This window comes from Carex rostrata, chromosome 34 (genome assembly GCF_964058835.1).
Source record: "Carex rostrata chromosome 34, lpCarRost1.2, whole genome shotgun sequence".
NCBI classification, from domain to species: Eukaryota; Viridiplantae; Streptophyta; class Magnoliopsida; order Poales; family Cyperaceae; genus Carex; species Carex rostrata.
Window position 1 is genome coordinate 1,279,352 of NC_135951.1, and position 22,317 is coordinate 1,301,668.

Here is a 22,317-nt window from a genome sequence, read left to right on the forward strand (position 1 = left end):
TGATTAGTCAATTTACACTACGCCGCCTATTATTTAAATAATGAAACTTGACATATAAATACTATGTTTCTAAAATACTATTCAAATTAACAGGTTAATTAAATGTTAGAGCATTTCCAGGTTAACATGAAGCCTATCTCATCATACGACGTTATAAGTAAAAATATATTACAATATTTCAGAAATTATAATTTCAACGTACACTGACAAAATAAATTAGTCTAGATTTGTTAAGACTTTACCGTTGCCTATTTTTCTAATTGTATTTGTAGTCTATTAACTATATATATAAGTTTCGAAGTATCAAAGGCTATAAATACTCGAGATATTTAATATTAATTCATATTGTTTCACAAAAAAAAAACTATACATATGCATGGCAAACACATAGCAGACTCGGTGATTTTTCCGTACACTTCTACTCATGACACACAAAAAAAAAGAAGAGAAAATGAAAATATGCATAATACATAAAATTCGGCTACATCCAAACAATACATAGTACAGCATGTTCCTTGCAACATTCCTACATAATACACGCAAGAACTATCCTTCCTTGTAATAAGCAAGGATACTATATAGAGTCTGCGGGATTTGTCAAAGAGTAAATGCACCAGCTATAACTGACATAATCGACCATGGATTATTGAAATAATTTAACTTGAGTAATGCCCACGATTTATGCCAATAAGAAATGTAATAATTGTTCACATCTGTAAACAGTTCCTTGAGGTAGTGTGCATCATAGTCCAAATCGGAGCACTCGGTTAGCCAGGCTAAAAATGAAACCAGTTCTTTGTTTGTTGCTTGTAGATTGTCTACGATTCCCTTCTGTTGAAGCAGGGTGACATCACTTGATGTTTTAATTAGCTGGCCCATGAAGCTAGCGTAGCTTGTCAGGACCTTGTCAGACTTGTTAGAGCACTGCTCAAAGGACACAAGGTTCAGCAGACGGGATCTTCGTGTCTCTTCTATAGAGATAAAGGGGATCTCAAGTGTGCCATTTTGGAACTTGATATCCAAAATATTTTTTGATTTTGCACACTTAAAGATTACTCCTGCTTTTTTAAGCTCAGTAGCAGATGGAAGTGTTCGGTGTGACCTTTCATTAGTCAACTTGATAATTGTTGTGTGTTTCTTAGGGCTCACTGAAAACACGTGGTGATAAAGGTGTAGAATGTGGTCAATGTCGTCGAGTTTAAAGTCCGAATACTCTACCTTGTTCTTTTCTGTTATGTAATTTAAAAGCATTTCCTTAAGAGGCTTTATTTCGGAAGTACTTACCGAAGTTAGGAGATCAAACAATTTCTCAATCACAAATAAAGGAATCTGATTTTCCAACAGGAGAAAGTCGCTCCGTATTATTGGCAAAACCCAACTCACATGAAATATTGCATTTGGAAGGCTATCAGACCATTTTATGAGGAATTCGATTATGAAACACCCATCAAGAAGAATCATCATGAGAAATTGATCACTCTCAAGTTTCACCTTTTCAAAATAACACCTGCGTGCCTGGGATTCCAATCCCATTAATACACCAATGCAGCGCTCAATACTGTTTCTTTCATTTCGAGAGAGGTAATCTCGAAGATAGCACCATTTGTACTCCTCCATAGCTTCAAAATCAACATTGGCTTTATAGTATGGGCCAATCGAAACCATCCTTGGTTGATATAGGTTCTTGTTCTTATTCCGGATATATGCGGGCACACGGAAAATAGTGAACTTCTCTTCCTCCAAAGGTTTTCCTGGTAGGTTCCCAAGTTTTTTCTTGAATTCATGTACCAAGCTACTGCTGATATTTATGGGCATAGTTTCATCAACCAGAGGTATAAATGAGGAAGTTGGAAGAAGAATTTTTGGAAGTGGTTCCTGATCTTTTGTGTACTAAACGGTACGTAAATGTACGTTGTTGGAAATCTTTTGTGTATTGAGGCTAAAGGGTTGGTTTATATCCTATAACTCGAAGGAAGTAATTTGATAAGTTTTTGGAGTTCTACTTTTGAATTTTAAAGAGAAATAATTATAAAGTACATAAATCATTTGAGAAATCCACCAATCGATTAAAAAAAAAAACTACTTGTATTATTTATATGTTAGAAAAAGAAACATACCTACTCGAACATGTCAGCAAGTAACTACCGAGTGCATTCTTTAAAAATCCAATTATTTAAAAATGGATGATTTCATGATAGACAACCTAATTCGCAAAATACAAATGTCCATTGGTTGAATTAAATAAGAGAATATAAATCAATTGACTCTTTTTTTATAACAAAAAGACTCCATATATAGCGTGCAATATTTTAGATAAAAATAATATATATTAATACTTCTATTTGGCGATCATATATATTTTTTAAGAGAAAAGATAATGTCCCCGTCCAATAATCCCCCGAAAATCCCCGTAACTAATTTCACCCGTTGTGGATAAGGTTTTAACGGTTCGCAATTTCTCATTTTTATTCTCTGATCTCTCTTCATTTAAAATTTCCTCGTCCCGACCAAATAGCTCTCCATTCTCCGGCGATCAAATCACTCTTCATTCTTCGATCTCTCTTCATTCTCCGGCAATCGCCTCCATCCCGACCAAATCGCACTTCTCTCGATCACTCGTAAGTTCCTCCGACGGCCTCCCTCCTAACAGCCTCCTCTCCAACAGGTCTCCAAACCTTAGACTTGCTAGTCTCCGAACCTTTGACGAGTTTGATTCAACCACAGAAGGTGAAAATCACTGATCCTACCGAGCTCGTGGATTATCGCCTGAGAAATAGAAATGAGTATGAGGATGTAATTAAAAGGATCAGACGAATTCTTGGTTTGGGTGAAGTACATGCAATGGGAGGAGAGCCGGAAGGATTTTACCAAATCAAGGTTGGTATGAGAAAGAGCGCTAGAGGAGATCTGTGAATCAAACTTATATGAAAATATTTCTAGATGACACTCACGGCAGGTAGATTTCTTCCCTGTAATTGAGAAAAATTAACTTCATTTACTGTATTATGGTAGAGGATCTAAGTGAATGTTGAATTTTGATGATATGATATGGATTTGTGTTTGAAATTTTAGACTGGTTCAATTTTAGTTTAATATAGTGTTTACTACAAAGCAAACTCCAATTTCAATTCAATTTGTACAAAATTTTAATATCATCGTAATTCTAAAATTTGATCTGTTATAGATTGAGAATGGTTTTGGGTTGAAGCCAAAGCTTGAGGCACAGGGCATGAGTTGGAGATGGGTTCATGCAACCGCACTGGTACTCATATTTATATTCATAGTATCAGTAAGTATATTGTTGTCACCTCCACCTTTAGCGAGTACACCGTCATTCACGTTGGATGTGTTGCCAAGATCGAACCCTGAAGTCCTGCTCAACAAATTAAGTCTGTATTCTTAGTTGTGGCATTTCGACTAGTATCTGATTTAGCTCTAAACTATTTTGATTTCCATTATTGATGGTTTGTGGATATGAAATGGATATTGGGGATACCTGGATGCCATTAATAAACAGTAAGGTGTTATTATATCTTAGATTAAAATGATCTGATTTCTATTTTGTTTTCTCATATTTTTTGGTCTTGGTGCTACTCTTAATGTTGCAAAAGCACTAAAGGGTTCTACTTTGTGTCACTAATTAACCTTCTTATGTACTTCTACAGTGTACTTGATGCGCTAGACAAACTCCTTGAAGGAGCACAGTACTTGGTTGTGCCGATCTGCAAACGCTCGACCCCTCTTGGCCGCAAGAAGCACAGCTTTACTTATGACTTCTGCTGGTTGACGCCAGAGGACTTTGTCAGATTCTTCCTGAACAACATTGGTTTTCTCTCAGGACAAAGTAGAACCCGTGTTTAAGTGCAGCTTGGGGCATTAAATGGTTCTGAAGCCAAGACAAAGGGCAATTTAGCATGGTTCCAGAAATCGGCCGATTCCGAGTCAACTCGGCCGATTCAACTCGGAATCGGACCTGACCCGGCCGAGTTTTACCCGATTCTCACGCCTGTGCGAGTTTCTCGAAAAAACTCGGATGAACAGTGCCGAGTCAGCCGAGTTTTGTCCGAGTTTGATTGAAAATCACTGTTTTTGGATGGTCCAGAATTTTCAGATCAAGTGATTTTCTAAATATATAAAAAAATAGTAAATTTTTTTCAAAAAATGTAAAATTTGGTCTCCAAACACATATTAATATGGAGAACAAGATAAACGGTTCGGATCGACCGTTAGGATTTGAAAACTCGAATATAGAGCCATAGCACGGCAACAACGTGTGATATGCATAGTACCATAGACTCACTCATTTTTTTATCATGTGTTTCCCTTTATTACTTCAATCAAAGCACCTACGGGTTTTACCTCAAAAAAAGAAAAAAAAAAGACAGAAATGAGATGGGAGAAATGAGATGTCGGAAGGGAAGAGAGAAATGAAAATATACAGATGGCCTCTCTACATTTTACTTTTTTACTCTTTTTTTCATTTTACCGAATAAAGAAGAATTGGTTTTGTTGATTAATTCTAAGACAATTACTAGTGTGTGAGTTTTTTTATTCTACAATATCGACATTCGTATTTTAATACAGAGTACGATGAGATGATCTAGCCAGCTCGGCATAGCTTCTAGTAATAAAAGTGTGTTCTATTTGTAATGTTTGTAATACATTATATAATTAGTGGATTATGTGAGTATAATATTGTCTTAATTAACATAGTTTTTTTACAAATTATTTTTATCAATTTTTTTCTATTTTTTGGCTACAAAACATGGTTTCTGCCAAAAATATCCGAGTTACTGATCCGATTCTTCCGATTCTGGCTGATTCATCCGATTCTAACTCGGCGGCCAAAAATCCGATTCCGATTTCCGGAACCATGCAATTTAGGTAAAAATTGAATAGTTTGCTTCATTTTTACCCGAGCTACCTTTCACAAAAACAATACATAATATAAAACAATCCTCCCATTTGATAATTTTAAATAAAATTAGTCACTTATTCTAACAGCCGCAATCTTACCAACAGAATTTTTGTTGTTACTGATTGGAACTTGTAACTTCTAAAAATGCATCATTAGTTCAAAGTAAAAGAAATTCAACAATTTTCCACCAAGCTAATTATACTGATATGGATTTCATGTCACTAATCAACCTTCTTATGTACTTCTACAGTGTACTTGATGCTCTAGACAAACTCCTTGAAGGAGCACAGTACTTGGTTGTGCCGATGTGCAAACACTCTCGACCCCTCTTGGCCGCAAGAAGCACAGCTTTACTTATGACTTCTGCTGGTTGACGCCAGAGGACTTTGTCAGATTCTTCCTGAACAACATTACTTATTCAAAATGCGCTGTGAAAGTGAAGATGCATCAGAGCGAAGGTGAACAATGAATATTTATTTTATCTTTCTGTCAGGAAAAATATGCTTCCAATTTGTTGATATATACTTTGTGCAGATGTACGGGCCTGATCACTGGCATCGGCGACATGGACCCTTTGAGATGGCCTGGTACAAAATGGAGATGCTTATTGGTACATGTTCTCAAATATTATTTTATCAACTTTGATATTTAAGTTGTTACAGCCATAATGTTGATAAGAACACGCCTATGGTTTGAAAGTTGCTATATGTTTAGTTTCATATCCTCAAAAGCACCTGCAATTTAGCTGAAGCTACACTCTTGCAATGAATTAATTAATTGAACTAGTAGACTTTATACTTTCAGATGATGTTTTATAGGTTTTATCCGTCATGTTTACAGGATTCATGCATCAGGTTTTATCTGTCACGCTTATAAAATATTGATCATGTCAGAAGGACTAAAGTGCATTGTTACAACATAGGCATGGCTTGATGAAGCAATTGGAGAAGAAGATGAGTCCCGTATTTCACTTAAGTGTGAAGCACAGCACAGATACCTTACCTAGTGAATAGAGAAGGTTAGTTTTGTAATTTTTCATTGTTTTGTATGTACAAAGGATTGTAGTACTGAACACCTCATGGTTGAATATTATACTGAATTTATTTGTTTTTTAATTAATAGATAAGTCTGTAAATGTATTACTGCAAAAACAACTCTACAAGTAGATACAAATTAACATTGAAACGTTAACCAATTCGGATCTCGCATTCTATCAAGGTTTGCCATTGCTGATTTTAAAATCGTGCTGTCATTACGTGCCGTAAATCCTACATATGAAAAACAGTCATTACGTGCCAGATTGGACAGCGCATGAGCTTGTTCATTTTCTTCTCTCAGGATGTGAGCACAGTGAAGTTTGGATTATCTTGGAGCAGGTATATAATGCGACTAACAGGCGCTCCATTCTTCTGAGCCAAAATCTTTTTTATGATTTGATAGGTAGGCTGTCTGGTTCATGGATTTCATCTTTCTTGAGATCAAAGAGCCTGTTTATGAGGTATAATTTCGCAATTAAGTTTATTTAGTATTAAAAATATGTTTATGAGATTGAATATTTTTAAGGTCCTAGCTGATCGGGTAATGCAAGAAGAACGTTTGTGGCTCAGGTATTGCAACACTGGTACGCGCAGACTGATGGGCACAAACCTATTACCAGAACAGGCTTGAGGCGATATCAAGAGGAGGGGCACTGACTTGTTTTTTCTTTATCTTTTTTTAGTCTTTTTGTTGTTTCTGTGATTTCATAATTCTTGAGGGAGGTTTTGGTAAAAGTGTAGGCGATTTGCCTTATTGGAATGTCAAAAGAGTTGAATGTCAAAAGATTTGCCTAACTGGAGGTTTAGTTAAAATTGAAATAAAGCAAGCAACGCAAAATATTATTTGGTTTTCAAAAGTACAACTGAATCCACCAAAATATACTTATCAACTAAATTAAAACCGAACCAAATTAATAAACAAGTTATCCATTTAATAAGCAAAATTAGGAGATGTTGGATATCTATTCTGAAAATATAATCAAATAAGTTATCCATTTAATAAGCAAGTTGCTCATATTTGTGTTTATACTGAAATGAATTATTCATTTAGGTCTTTGAATTAAACAAATAAATATGCAATCTTCCAATCAAACAATAAAGTAATTTTGACATAATTTTTTGCTTACTATTACAACTGTATTTTTTTTAAAAATTTTAATATATGTCAAAAAATTAAAACAAATTATGTTTCCTTTATTATAAAAAACTTAATATTTTTGAAATACAACACAAAAATTCGGCATATTATCATAATTATATTATTTTATAATTTACTACTGACAACTTTAATTTGCGGGTTTTCAATAAATGTATTCTAAATCCAATATGACCTTACGATTTATAAAATTTTTGGAAAATTAATTCTCAAATCTAAGTATATCTTATTTAAAACTGCAAAACAAATACAAATATTTGTATATAATTTTTGTCCCATGATAAATTATGAAACTTAAGGAAAATTGTTCTATCAAAAAACAATTATTAAACATTTTTAAAGATAAATCATGGTACCTGTAACTTCTATATAATAAATTCTCACGATATTGATATCTTAATTCTCAAATTTGTAGAATTAGTAATGAGTTCTTTTCTTTCAAATTATTTTATTTGTGTTTAATTTTCGCTGATCTCTCAAAAAGAAATTAACAACTCAAGATAACAAATATATTTTAAATACATATAAAGATTTATCCAATGTTTTTCCATGTTGTCTTACTTTTTTCATTTTCTTTATTGCAAGACAAGTATAAAATGGGAGTCCGTTCTTCAGTATAAAGAATGGGTTGAAAATTGTTATTATATAATTTTTCTATCAAATTAGATCATATTTTACATTCATGATTTTTATTGTTTGCTCACACTTTTTCAATTTATGAAATGATAAAATCGTGATAAAAACATGCATGCATCTAAAATGATGATGCTCCCTGAAAAACAAATAAAAAAAAGATAATATTACTTTTATGAGTTTCCAACTGCAAAATCATTTTCGTTTAAAATTTAGGGGAATTTCATGTATAGCCCTAAATTTTTTTGAATTTACATATTTTCCCGTCCAAAATTAATAATATCATATTTACCCTTCCAAATTTAAAAAATTCAAAAATTTATCCGATTTATTGACTTTTCTATTAAAACCCATTTTAACATTTATTAAAGAAAGAATACCAACAAGTTCTAAGAGTTAGGACAATGCTAAGTTGTCACACCCCGGAACAAGGGGTCGTGCAGTTACGCCGTGAATATATAGATGACTATACATTCACAAGGCAATTACGGTGTAAACCTAACATAATATCGGTTTACAACATCACCACTTATCATTTAAGTAGTCAAAAATCATATTTATACAAATATGATTTATATATTTTCGACATATACTCTCAATCATATAATACTCATTTCCAATACCATTTCAAGCACATTTAAAACATAATAATCTATATTAACATAAAGTATGTATATTTAGGTCGTATTTAGGGTTACAATCAACATGACATGGTCCGATAAGAGGCTATACAACAAATACCATACCAAAACCCTATCGACATCAAAATGGACTCAATGTGAGGCATACCCTATCGCTATGCGGCTTAAACCTCACTGGTCGAGCACTCGAATCCCTTCTATTTGCGTTTACCTGCAAACACATACAAAAGAATAAAGTTCCCCGAGGGGATAGGGGGTGAGAAAACTTGTCAACCGTTTCCTCAGTGCGGAATTTAGTCAGGGCTACTGGATTTGTAAGAAATCCATTACCGGAACTAAATAAACCCGTAACGAGCTTCAATTCAACAATTCGATAAAAGAAATACATATGCAACACCTATAGAAGCAATTGAAATCCAACTCATATCACAATCAAATGAAATCCAAGAATTCATAGAATGGTTTGGTATAACAGATACAATTGCTAAGTCCGGTTACAATTGATAGATATCGACTATCCATCTCATTTGGCTTAACATTTCTCTGGTCTGGTTTATAGTCAAACATCCATATCAATTCGTCAATTTCCAATTTAGGATTGCATATCTCTCGATCATGCAACGGGTTGTCACTCTTCCAAAGAGAGACCAATAACAATCAATTATCCACAGTTTCAATCCTCCTGCTATACTCTACCTTTTTGGTATCAGTTAACCTAGCTCTGCCTTTCTCCTTGGTTACCGATACCCTCCACAATTAGGGTTATTCACCGTATGCGCATATGGGCCCTGAGACAAAGTCTAGTAGCTAGCTAGACATTGTCCCTACAATTCACTCATTTCATTCACAATTAACTTATCCTCTGCCCTCTTCACATTTCAGTACTGTGGTTCCATTCAATTATCAAAACAATAGAACAATCAATCGAATAACAATACCAACATGCTAGATCAACAATATCATATCAATTCAATTATATCATTACTTATTTTCATGCAATGCTGCAAATAATGCTAACAATAGAGATCCAACATGAGGTCATGCACAATAAGTCAATTAACAATTCAATCGGTATATATATATAAGCACATATATATATATACATGTACCGTTATTTAATTCTAAGTAATAGAATCCAAAACAGATTCCGTGAACCCCCGCACCTGATTATGAAGAGCGTATCTCGCACTTAGGGTTCGAACGTCTCGAAAGATTCCGCAAAATCTTGCTCAACCAAGCCTACACCTATATTAACATATATACTTAATTCAATATTTGTTCGACGATTGATATGCTTACTTGAGTGATATTATTTTCTATATACTTTCCTGAACATAATCCATATAACTTTGTATCCACCTTCTTGGTGTTAAAAATAGAGAGCGCTATTGGAGAAAGAGTAAACAAGAACACAAAATAAATGAAAAACGGAATTATAGACAGCAGTCCTAAATTCTGACCCTTGGTTACTAAAACTGCAATAACTTTTTATAGGAAACTCCAAACAACTTGAAACTTGAACCACTAGAAACTAGACTCCGAGACGCATCAAATAGACTCTTCATTTGTCCAGAATGATTTAGAATTGCCCATTCAAATTAGCTTCTTAATCAGCCTAAAATCTGCCCACTGTGCAGTCACAAATTTAATGGTAAATCAAGTTTGTTCATCAACACTTGCTATTTTGATTCAATACGTTGGACATCATAGAATATGCAAAGTTCACATTTTAGGATTCCAATTGAACAACAACATACACCAAAGAGGGAACAAATAAAAGAGACTTATTTAATAGCCTTCCGATTTAAAATCCCTTTCGATTTAATATGAGGACTTTTCTAATCAATATAGAGACTTTCTCAATCAGTATCATCTATTTTGGAATAAATAATCAAGCCTTTCTCAATAAATATTAAGCCTTTCGGAGACAATATTAACACTTCCTCAAAAATATTATGACTTTGTTTAATTATCACCATACACAATAAATACTAGGCCTTTCGGAGACAATATTAGCACTTCATCAAAAAATATTATGACTTTGTTTCATTATCACCATACACAAAAGAGGGAACAAAGAAAAGAGATCAACACCAAATTGATTTCAGATTTTAAGAGAGTGAGAGAAGAACTTACCAATCAACACCTTTGTTTGTTGGATTAGACTAGGCAAATCAAAATATTTCTCTAATTTTCGGATTTGAACCAAACCCTAGATAGAAAATCAAGATTAAGATAGAATTGAGAAGAGGATCACTAAATTTACAACCTAGAAGCATAATGGAGATAGATTACTCATCATTTATACAAACATTTCAGATTTGAGCAAAACCCTAGCAATGGAGATAAAATTCAGATTTTTGATGAGAGAGGAGAGAAAAGCAATACCAATGGGGAAGCTAGATGGCCACTAGAGAGAGATTCTCAACAATTTCCATTCTTTTCTTCAATTTCTCAAGGTTTCTTGGTGGATTTTTAAGAGAGAAGAGATGATCTCTCCTTCTCTTTCTTTTGGCAGCAAACACACAAGGGAGCAACGAAGGGAGAAAGAGAGGGTTGAATTGTTTACATGCATTTTGGACATTTTTCAAAATAGACCCTCCACTTGTTTGATATTACTAAAAGAAGAATATACATATATATATACAATTTAATTTAACACTTAGGCTTTTAATTCAATTTGCATTTAAAATTTTATGTTATTATTATTTATTTTTTTTTTTCACGGTGTTACATAAGTAGTCTCTTTCTGACGAAATATGTAGCATGTTTATGAAAAATATTTAGTCTTTTAACTAGTATTTAAAAATAGTTAATTGTACTTATGAAAAATAGTATTTTTTTTACTACAACAATGTAGATACTTTTTGCGAGAGAAAAAACAAATTTATGACGGTACTCCCTCGCGAAAAGTATCGTCGCAAAAAGAAAAAGCTGAAGAATGAGAGTAGTCCGTCGCAAAAAGTCATTTTTTTATCCTCGCGAAAGGTGTCTCATTCTTGTTGTGAATTTCCAAAAAAACTAAAAAATTTGATCTCTCAGCACATTTTAACATGGAGCTAGATCATGTTTAAGAGTTTTGGATTGATTGTTTGAGCATTAAACGGAGATAAAGACGTGAGGCATGATTTCAAAGTTTTTGTTTGAATATTAACGACACATCACAAAAAAAAAAAAAATTATCTTTCGAGGAAAGTTCAAATGTTTTTATTTTTTGTGCCTCCATTTTTACTCTATTTTTAATTTCTAATAACAAAAATGTTAAAAATTATATTTTATTAGATGTGATTTATATTATTTTTCATTCATGTATATAGAAAATTAATTAAATTTAAGTTTTCATTTATTTGAATTAATAAGTTGAAAAATCAAATTCCTGAATTATGAAGGAACATTATGTGAAAAAAAGTAATTTCCATTCGGAGAAATAAATGAGAGACTGTGGCTTAAAAGTTTCCTAAAAAATCAACGTCCAAATTTTGCGTCTCCTCCATTGTTTTCCTTTCGCTGACGGCGGGCCCCACTCCCATTAACTGAGATCTCAAGTTTCTTTGGGTTTTTTTTTTATGATTTGATCGTCTTAAATTGGTTTTCACTAATTTTTTTATCATTTATATATATATATATTTTTTATTTTTTATTTTATAATTTTCCACTTATTTTTTTGTGAAAAATATGTAGTTTAATTATAACACTAATTTCATGAAACACAAAATTAGATAAATTTCCATGAATATTAATGTTGTATAATTGTCTCTGCCAATTTATGAAATTAATTAGAGTAATTTAATTAAATTGAGGTTATGGAATTCATTTATTAAATTGACAACCTTCATGATATTCTTGTACATGAAATCAATTGAATTTATTTCATGTATTTAGAGGATCCATGAGGGTGTCAATGAAACTGTTTATTTGATTATGCTTATCAATATAAATTATATTTTTGTTTATTAGCTTATCAAATAATACTAGATAATTAATAAGTTGTTAATCATTCATTTAATCATGCCATAATATTTTTTATTATGCTAAAATTGATCATCAATCCAACATATAACTTATATAATTAGTGAGTTATATTTTATCTATCCAACATTCTTTTGTTGGCTGCTAATTAAATAGCTAGGTATTAAAAGCAGTAATTAACAAGATAATGTGATGTGTTTTATTTATAGGTGTTTTTTGGGCCTAAATGCAAAAGTTCTCACATTAAGTTAATGCAGAATTTTTATTTATGTAAATTATAATTAAATAATATAGAAAATTAGAATGAGTTGGTAGAAATTTCAAAATAGAGACGGATTCGAAAAAATAATTTAACACTAAAATTGTTGGCATCAGAAATCTTAATTTTGACACTAAAATTGTATATCCTATTTTGATATTTTAGATATGGGAACTAAATTTCATGTCATTTGATATGATCTCTTTCATTCTTTTTCTCTTACTTTTTTTTTTTAATTACCAAATAGAAGGCGTAGATCATACAAAATGTAATACTTTAACCATTAAATTGAATCAAATATGGAAGGGAGAGAATTCCAAATTGACATTACTTGGAAGTTGAAACACAACCATTTAAATAAAATCAAGTATAAAATGAACACCACATTATTCGGAAAAAAATATATTTTCATTGCTTCATTTTATAACGAAGAAAGTAACAATGTTAACATTATTTATTCAGGAAAACATTTTTTTCTCCTGATTCTTTTGTTAATTTTTACTTTGTGGTAAATTGTGAGTCACAACAATAATAACAATATTTTGGTTATTTTATTTTATTTTTTTCCTGAAATTTACGATTATTGGTTTTTCAGTGTGTGTGTGGGCGCGCGTGTGTATATATTTATTTATTTTGGTGGGCTCCACCATACCCTCAGTAGCATCGAATCATAATTTATAAGAAGCCACGTAGTAGGAAATGGATAACTAAACTGGCCCTGCAGGAGAAATGGAACCTCTTTCGGCCATCGGATGTGAATTCCATTTGCATAAAACTCTGTGGAGAGATACATGTTGCCAAAATGCAGAGCCGTCGCGAAGATAATAAAGGCCAGCTACAGTAGGCCGCATGCATTCCCTCTTCCGATTGCCACAGAAAATATTCCATGTGAATTTGTTTGGTCAGCTACAGCCGAGTGTGTATCCTCTGAGATATCTCAACTTTTGCGTGACCGACGTGTCCGGTGACTATTCGGGGTGATGTAGGGGGTAAGTATTATGTTTGCTTTGAGATTCGTGCAGAACGTATTTAAACGGTTGGGATTTTCCATAAAGTCACGCAAAGTTTGAGATATCTCAGAGGATTCGAATTCGCTACAGCCTACAGTATGGTCCTTCTGAATAAGTTTTTGTGGCTTACTGTGAGTAATATTCCATGTTGCCAATGTTCCATATAATTTTTTGTTGGTTCATTGCTGCAAGTCCTGTCCATCTGATCGTGATTGTACGGTCTGTATTTTTTTTTCTTTAGAAAAGATAACCCAATTGCATCATTTTTCACTCAGAAACAAAAAGCCAGAGCTTTGTTTATTTCTTTTTTTAAAATGGATAATTTTTTTTGTTAATTTTGTGATTAGTTTTTGATTAAATTTTGATGTGATTTGTGTGATCTAATTGCATGCTTCATGAAGTATTATTTTACAAGATTTATACAATTTTCTATTACTTGCTATTAAGATATAATTGATAGGGCAAAAAATCCATGCTTTTTTTATAAAATTATTCATATCCTTCAAAATATATAAAGAAATATGATATTAATTTTTATAAAATTATGCTTTAAGATATTAATTGCAGTTTCTTATTTTCCATTAAGAAAATATGTCGCTTCCATTCTGATATTGATCATAAATATGGTACATCGAAAATCCATACATGCTCATTTTTCTTGTGCATATATATATAGGATCCAAAATAACAAAACAAAATTATTGATAATTAATTATTTTATACAAGCAAAGTATTGTATTTTGGTGATGTCTTGGATGTATTGCCAAACAGTTTATTTTTTAAAACTATTATCATAACATAGGATCTTTGTTTAATAAAAAAACCATGAAATGACAATAAATTTTCCATTAAGTATTGACTGTTAATTAAGTATCATTCCATATAATTAATGTATTATAAACTTCAATCCTCAATACAAGAGAACAGTATTTGATATGCCGTTTACAGCATATATATATATATATACATGCATCTAATAAACACTTATGAAACATTGAATTAATTAATCTCAAAAAGGAAACATTTACTCATAAAATATAATAGACTTCATAACTTTTCCAAACCCATTACAATATCACCTTTCTTTTTTCATAATTAATTAATAAAGCAAGTTAATTACTTAATTAAAAAAACCCTTACAACACAGAACCAAACATTAATTGACGACACATACATAAAAATCAAAATTATTAAATCTGACCATAACTTGAGACCATCATCCACAACATAACACCTCTCTTCTTTCAGATCCCGTCGCACTCGAACGAAACATCGCAACCCTTGATCGGCATCAAGGTCAATGTATGTTTAGGTTTGGTAATGAATTTTGGCAGACGTGACAGGATTTGGCACATGCACGCGTTGTCGATTCCCATGAGACGTCTGCAACATGGAGTGTCTTGCGGGTCGTCATCATGAATCGGGTGGTGGCGGTGGGACCGGTGGTGCTCATCTGACGGCTCAATTTCATTTACTGATCGTGTCACATTTACATTTTGTCCGCCGGGTACTGCGTAGCTAGTGGTGCACGCCTCGGTAGCAAGTGCAAATTGTGAAAGGCATAGGGTTTGTGCCTGGACTAGGGTCCCACTTGTCATGCTATGTGAGAAGAGTAAAAAGAGTGCTATTATAATTGGAGAAATCTTCTCCATGTTTTGGAGTTTGAATGAAAGTGGAAATGAATTGGTGGGGAGGTTGTGATGTCATGAACATTTGAAAGTGGAGGTGAATTTAAATATGAGATCGAGAGAAAATTCAGGAAGGGTTTTGGTGAAAATTAGGGGAAGGAGGCGGTTTGTTTTGTGCAGAGAAAATAATTTTAAAAAATATATTTTTGTTAGGTATCAGATGGCTCACACTACATATGTGATCAATTTGTTGTGTCTTCATTACGTAAACACCTCATGTGCAAAGTGCTTACATTGGTTAATCCCTGTTTTATGCATATATATAATCTAATTATTTACAGCAGTTGTTTGTACATGGTACAATTTCATGACTTGATGAGTATGGTAACTAGGGAAGAGATTAAACAAGATCCTAGATTAAAGTTTACAATTCTGAGGAAATAAATTTTAGGAATTACAAATAGAGTTATTCAAATGAAGGTTACTCCAAGGGGGTTTGTGCATCAATTTTTTTCTTGATTAATATATAATTAAAATATTTGTTTTCATCTCATTAGGTAAGTACTTACAAAGGAAATTTTAAGACACAATTAAACATATATAGAGGAGCTGATACCATGTTTTGATATGTATACTTGCCTTGTGGTATCAAGTCTTCATTCCGAATTCGGATCCCCTAAAGTAACTCAAAATTTCAGTTTGGATCTGGACCGTTCGAATAATAAAGGTGCCCCATTGATCTACCTCGGACTGGATTGGTATGAATTCTGAATAGTCCGGACCGAACTGGCACAGTACCAATATCGTCAAAGTTTGTTTTATTGTGCATTTTCATCAAATTAATATCATATCATTCCATATGCAGAATAATATAAATGATAGCAGGTAAATTTTCATTAGTACACTTTCATATTGACATCCAATTTGCAGAGCAAGATTTACTTGTTACTAAAAAATGTGTAGGGTACACAATAGTGAAGAAAAACATTCCTTTTATTCGGTTTTTAATGATAAAAATTAATCCAATTGGGCCATGTCCTCAGCCCCAGATTTAGTGTCAAATCTACAGTCACATGATCAATATTTCAATGACACTGGAGTAAATTTCGGATTCGTTATAAAAACAAAGCATCTATCGAATATTTTTTTTTAAAATTACTATTTTGATAAGAAAAAAAATATTTCCAATTGTTATTTGGACATGGATTTATAGTAATATCATCTGCAGGTTTTAAACTCAGTAAAGAAGAAAGAAAGAAAAAAAAGAGAGAGATGTATATGTTTCTGCACAGCCCGTTGAGCTAGTACTAGCATAAATTAATTAATTTGCTAGTAACAATATCAATTAATTTGACCGACCAATTTAATTCTTTCCAGGGCCCATTATCAAGTGCGGCCCAAGCATCATCTGGAAAGTAGCCCGCCCTCTCTCATTTGTGCTTTTCCTCTTGTGAGAGGCCCAATGGGCCTCTGCCCGTATTGTGTTTTCCTCAATTCCCAGTTTGATAGTTAGTAGTTTAGCAGTTGTATCGTTAGCATTTTATTGCACTGGTTATGTGCATTACTCTGAAATTGGCCAATTCTGAAGAAGAGGGTAAAAATGTTGGATGGATAAAGACGAAGAATATGTCTAAACGCTTAAAAGGAGGGAAATTAAGGAGTAGATAACACAGGCTGTAATGAAATATACATTTTGAGTTGTCTGTAATCAAGTATATAATTAATTGTTTTTATATTAATGGATTCTTTGAGTGTAGTCTTTTTTATCTTTACATAATTTAAGGCTACCTAAACCCTAAACCCGTATTTTAGTCTTTTTTTTTCTATTTTTTAACAGAAAACAAGTTTTTCGGAAAACATATTGATTTTCCGATCTGATTCGGCCGATTGCAACGATTTACCTGATTTTGTTTCCATGGTCAACTTACTGATTCCGCTTCTAGTTCTAATTTTTAGAGCCATGGTTATGAACATAAACATATTCTTCCAATTATATGATTTAGTTGGAAGAAGCATAGTTTTTGAACAAATTATAATCAACAAGCAAGAGAATTTAATTTCTTCATTTGATTATACAGAATTTTATGTGTATTAGTAATTAGTTTGTTTATTTTGTCTTTAAGGTGTTTGGGGATATAATAACAGTTAGTATTCGTTGAGATTCGTCCATGAAAACTTAATTCCTTGAGATTCGCGCATGAAAAAAATTGAACTGTTGGGATCGGGTAGCAGGTTCCTATTATTCCTGAGGAATAACAGCAGATTTAATTCCGGTATTTTGGAGCTTCTAAAGACATCATTCAGCTCAAAGAATGTACTCACCGATATGTTTCTGGCAAACTATCTACAAACATCAGAGAATATTAATTTTTTTTTTAATGAATCTAATAAATCTGAAAACCCCAAAGATTAAAGTAGCTGAAATTAACTGATATCCTTGAAAATTAATTGCATAATCTCATAATTTAATCTTTGAGTAGAAAAGAACAATGTATGGAACTTGTCGTACAACAGCAGGGGCTATATTTAGTATATGTAGTAGCAGTTTCAGCATAATGGACAGCAGGGGCATTTTAGGAAACAACAGAAGTTATATTTAGATTAAACTGTATTTTTAGGAAGTAGTGGCGGTTATTGTTTAGGTATAGAGTAGTGGTATAAGAATACATGAACTTCTGTAATTTTTGACTGAGAGAATACAATTGAGCAGTTTTCTGAAATTTGTTTTAAGTTTACCAGCAGTTTTTCTGTTGTCTGAATTTCTCTATACCAGTTCGTACCAGAAAAGGCTCCTGCAGTCAAGCAAGTTTCCAACAATATTAATAGGAAAAGAAACACAAACGAAAGTAGCTTAAAAAGGTGGTGCTAAGAAACACTTAATGTAATAAATGCATACAATAAGTTCAAATTGAACAGTATAAGAGGCAAGCCAACCATAATGAATAAAATTAACTGGATAACCAGGGAAACACAGATACAGAGGAAATATGCTTTATTTTCCATTTGTCTTCTTCTTGCAGCCTGGAATAGAACTGATCCAAACAATGATGTACAGTGAACTCTTGAAGGTTGATCAGATATTGCATGTCAGGAACTATCTGCAGCTTCCGGCATCTTGTCAGCAAGAGTTGGTTGAGCATGGGAATAGCACCCACCTCTATTTTCCATTCCTCCAAATTACGTACATCAAGTAGCAGTCCTTGCAAGTGAGAAAAACTTCCTGTGGACCAGATCATCTGTTTATCATCAGCTGCTTCAATTTTTCCAGATAGTTTGAGTACCCTGAGGTTTGCCAACTTCTCTAGTTGGGGCATCGGGTCTTCCTCAAAACAAAAGCGCTCAAGTGTTAGCTTCACGAGATGGGCTGGGAACAGGGTATAATCAACAACTTCTTTCCTAGGCCATATGCTCTCCACCAGTCTGAATGAGTTCAAGCGGTTGTGGTTTCTGAAGGCTGAGATGCAACTTGGAAATGCCATTCGCCTGCTGCTGCTCATTTCTAAATGGAGAGAACTCAGATAATTTAGGGTGCTTAACAAATTGATCAATGGTTCCCCTTCATCATCTTCAGGTATAACAATTCTCAACTTACGAAGATTGGGAATGTTAGGCAGTTTTGCAACCCAGTCTTGCCTAACTCTGACCCCTTTTAAGGTCAGTAAACTTGGCAAGTCTGCTACTGATGGCGGTCCATCTGGAGCTGCTTCACAGAAAAAACAGCAGGTGATGTTGATATGCCTCAACTGTTTGTTACCCCAAAAGGATGGGGGCAACTCATCGCGAATTTTGCAAGACCATGTGCGCACTGTTTGAACATTATTCATATAAGTTAAATGAGATCTCTTTATAAACCTACCAGTGGGTAAATGGCAATAGGAATATAAACTACAATCAAACTCGAAGTACTTCAAGGCTTTCAAATAGTTTCTCCCAATAAAATATTCGTATGGCTCTGTACTAATGTGTAAAACTCGTAGTGTTCCAAACTTATTGAAATTTGGTACATGTGTGAAACTTATCATAGAACGAAGGTTTTTGCTAGCATGTTCTATCATCTTATCATCATAAACGTGAAGTGCAACACGACGTGCACAAGTGCTAGAACTCAACTTGGTGCCATTCATCAAGACTACCGTCAGAAAATTGTCCTCCTCGGCATTTTGAATGGCTAGTTCCCGAAGGAAATCATATATATGAAAGCACTTGATTTTACCTATGCAAAATCTACTTGAGACTTGTACCATGCTCCTGTAAGTTCCTACAAAAATTTGAATATTACTTATTAATATATTCATTGCAGAAATAAAAATAATATTTGAACAAATGAATACAAGTACAAAATATTGTAATCATAATTAACGAATTATGATTTCTTTAAAGAAGGTGTTGAAGTTGTCAATGGTTTTCACAATGATGAGTCTGTCAAAATAAAAAAAAATCCAGAAAGAATTCCAAATTATAATATAACATGGGAAGCATTGTATATATATAAGTCCTAAATAAGGCTGTCCGGATTATCTCTAGAGCTAGGATGTATTGAACTGGTCTCATCTATAGAGAAGAGGTTTAAAAGTGGCAGCCAAGGTTTTAAGAAAGATACTTCAACCATCCTCCAACCAGGCCACTTTAACTTTCAATACTCATCCTATTACTTTTAGTATCAAAGTCAACAAAATACTTCAAACTAGGGCTGGTGCCTGACAATGTTGGGTTTGCATTGCAGTATTATGGATTTGAAATTACCATTTGTTACGTTCAAAACAGTGGTTAGTGTTTTGATACAATTGGAGATGACCCAAACTCCCATCTAGATATATTGAACCATATAATCATTAAATTTGATTGGAGAATTTATCATTTACCAAAAGTAAATAAAGACAGACATGAGAATTGTTTGGCATAATTGCATTCCCAGTATTATAATGTGGATTTGATGCAAGAATAATAAAAGCCAACCATTTTAATCAAAAAGTAACTCGAAAGAATATATATATATATATATGTAATTGCAGGTGAGAAGATAATTTATTGATGATAAATATAAAATACCTTTCCACAAGTTTGTCCGCTTAAAATCTCCATTTGTGATATTCAGAATGTTGAGGGTTATGTTGAAAATATATTTTCCTTAATTATAAGTAAATTTGCTAATCTTGCACCCCTTCAGTGACATCTTTCTCATGCGTTTTCTTCGGTTTTTCAATTCTTCTTAAATGTCTCTCTTTTCTCACGTTTGGTATCCTTTCTTCACAAAAAAGTAAGTGTCCCTCTGTTTTTTTGATCCCCAATAAACAAAAATAATATCATATTACTGTTTTTCAACTCTCTCTCGACCGATAAAAATAAACTAAATCATATTGTTTTTAACAGTTCTTTTATTATTTTGAATATATAGTTCAACATCTTTCAGAAGAAATCAATTAATATTGGCCGTTGAAATAAACAAACTGACGTTAGAAAGAGCAATAAATGCCGGTGTTACTCTAAATTTTGTAGATCAATTATCACATATTCACATAGTAAGTTATTACAGATTATTTGTTCACTAAAACGGAGATTGATCAGTTTAAAGGATTTCACTGATGGAAAAGAAAATGAAATTACTAGTAAATATTTAGTAATTGAACTTCTTTGAAATAAAAATAAATTTAGACTATCGGAAAATAAATTCTGGAAGTCTTCGGCAAAAAATAACCTTTAAATAAGCTAATATAATCTATGAAATGATAAAAATCAAACAATCTCCATTAATAGCCGAAGATTACTTCCTCGTTTATCCCCGAGAAAGAAAAATAATGCAATAGCATTTTGGTATTTAATTATATTGATTTTAGATTTTAATGATTAGCTTTAAAGAGAAATTGGAATCTGATTTCTAAATGAATATTCAAGATTAATTAACTAAAATTGAATTAGAAATTACTATTCTATCATTATGCAATTTTATTATTTAATCTACAATTTTAACATGGGGAATTACTTTAATGAAGGTTGATGATTAAGATTCGTTAACCAGTAGCTACATCCATTAGGAGATATTTGTTCTTGAACTATTATCAAAATAGTCTAGAAAAAATAATAATCCTTCTCCATGAACGTATACTCAAAAAATAAAAAAAAACAACTAAAAATACCAACTACTGCAGAAAACAATGCTGCATATAAATAAAGATTGTAGATTCAAAGTCTGATGGCTGCAATGTTTATAAGCAACGGCCTGGTCCACCATAAAAAAAGTGGCGTTGTGCTGAATGTTTAGTATGGTACCATTCAGAGACACTATAACAATTTGGTTCATCTATCTTGGCGACAGGATAATAATCTCTATCCTCAAATCCATCACCATTTTCATCGAATCCAAAGCAATCACTGAAGGAAGCTGCTTTATTATTGAGCTCGTTGGCAAAATGCCCACTGCCCATCAAAGGATTGTTCACCTTGCTGTCTTTGCTGACAAATCCTATCCATTGAATTATATTTGCATGGCTTGATAGAGACTTAAAGAGCGTCTTTGGCCACCATCCTAGCAATGTCATGCCACCAATAGGGCCACCTTTATCTTCTCTGTACAATGACCAATCTCCAGTTCTTTCGTCCTACACTACCAATAAAGAAGTTCATATCAATTTCTGTACTTCACTAATATTAGTTCCGGTATACATCTGATTTCAATGATATTGGTCATGCAAATAGTTTTTATTGAATCATGGGCAAAGTAGTTATTAAGGTAAATATTTGAACTTAACATCAGGAATTAATCATTGCAATGCAGACCATATGCATGACATGAGTTGAAACAAACCTAATAGTCCTATTGCTATTGCATGTGTTTAATTATTTCTTTAGTTTAGGAGGTAGCACAACAAACCTTTTTTATTCTGAGTATAATCCGTATCTCTTCTTGTCCGTAAGTTGAAAATGGAGGATCCAAAGATTGTCCTGGATAAAGATTGTTACCATCTGCTACTACGAAACCTGGGCATAAATTATTGTAGCAGCCTGACGATCGCGAGTAGACTTGTGTACTCTGCAAAATGATTAATTAATTATATATTACAAATTAAAC

The 22,317-nt window shown here is 32.8% G+C and overlaps 2 protein-coding genes across 2 annotated transcripts; both read right to left on the reverse strand.

Moving 5' to 3' along the window:
- Window positions 1–597: 597 nt before the first annotated feature.
- LOC144548838 (UPF0481 protein At3g47200-like) lies at window positions 598–1,815 on the reverse strand. The gene has a single exon (XM_078297552.1). The coding sequence runs from the start codon at window positions 1,813–1,815 to the stop codon at window positions 598–600; it is 1,218 nt and encodes a 405-aa protein (XP_078153678.1).
- Window positions 1,816–18,199: 16,384 nt separating this feature from the next.
- Window positions 18,200–21,673, reverse strand: LOC144548839 (putative disease resistance RPP8-like protein 2). The gene is made up of 2 exons (XM_078297553.1): window positions 21,519–21,673; window positions 18,200–19,499 (listed from the first exon to the last, which is right to left on the reverse strand). Exons 1-2 carry the CDS (start codon window positions 21,671–21,673, stop codon window positions 18,200–18,202), a joined length of 1,455 nt encoding a protein of 484 aa, XP_078153679.1.
- Window positions 21,674–22,317: the final 644 nt, after the last annotated feature.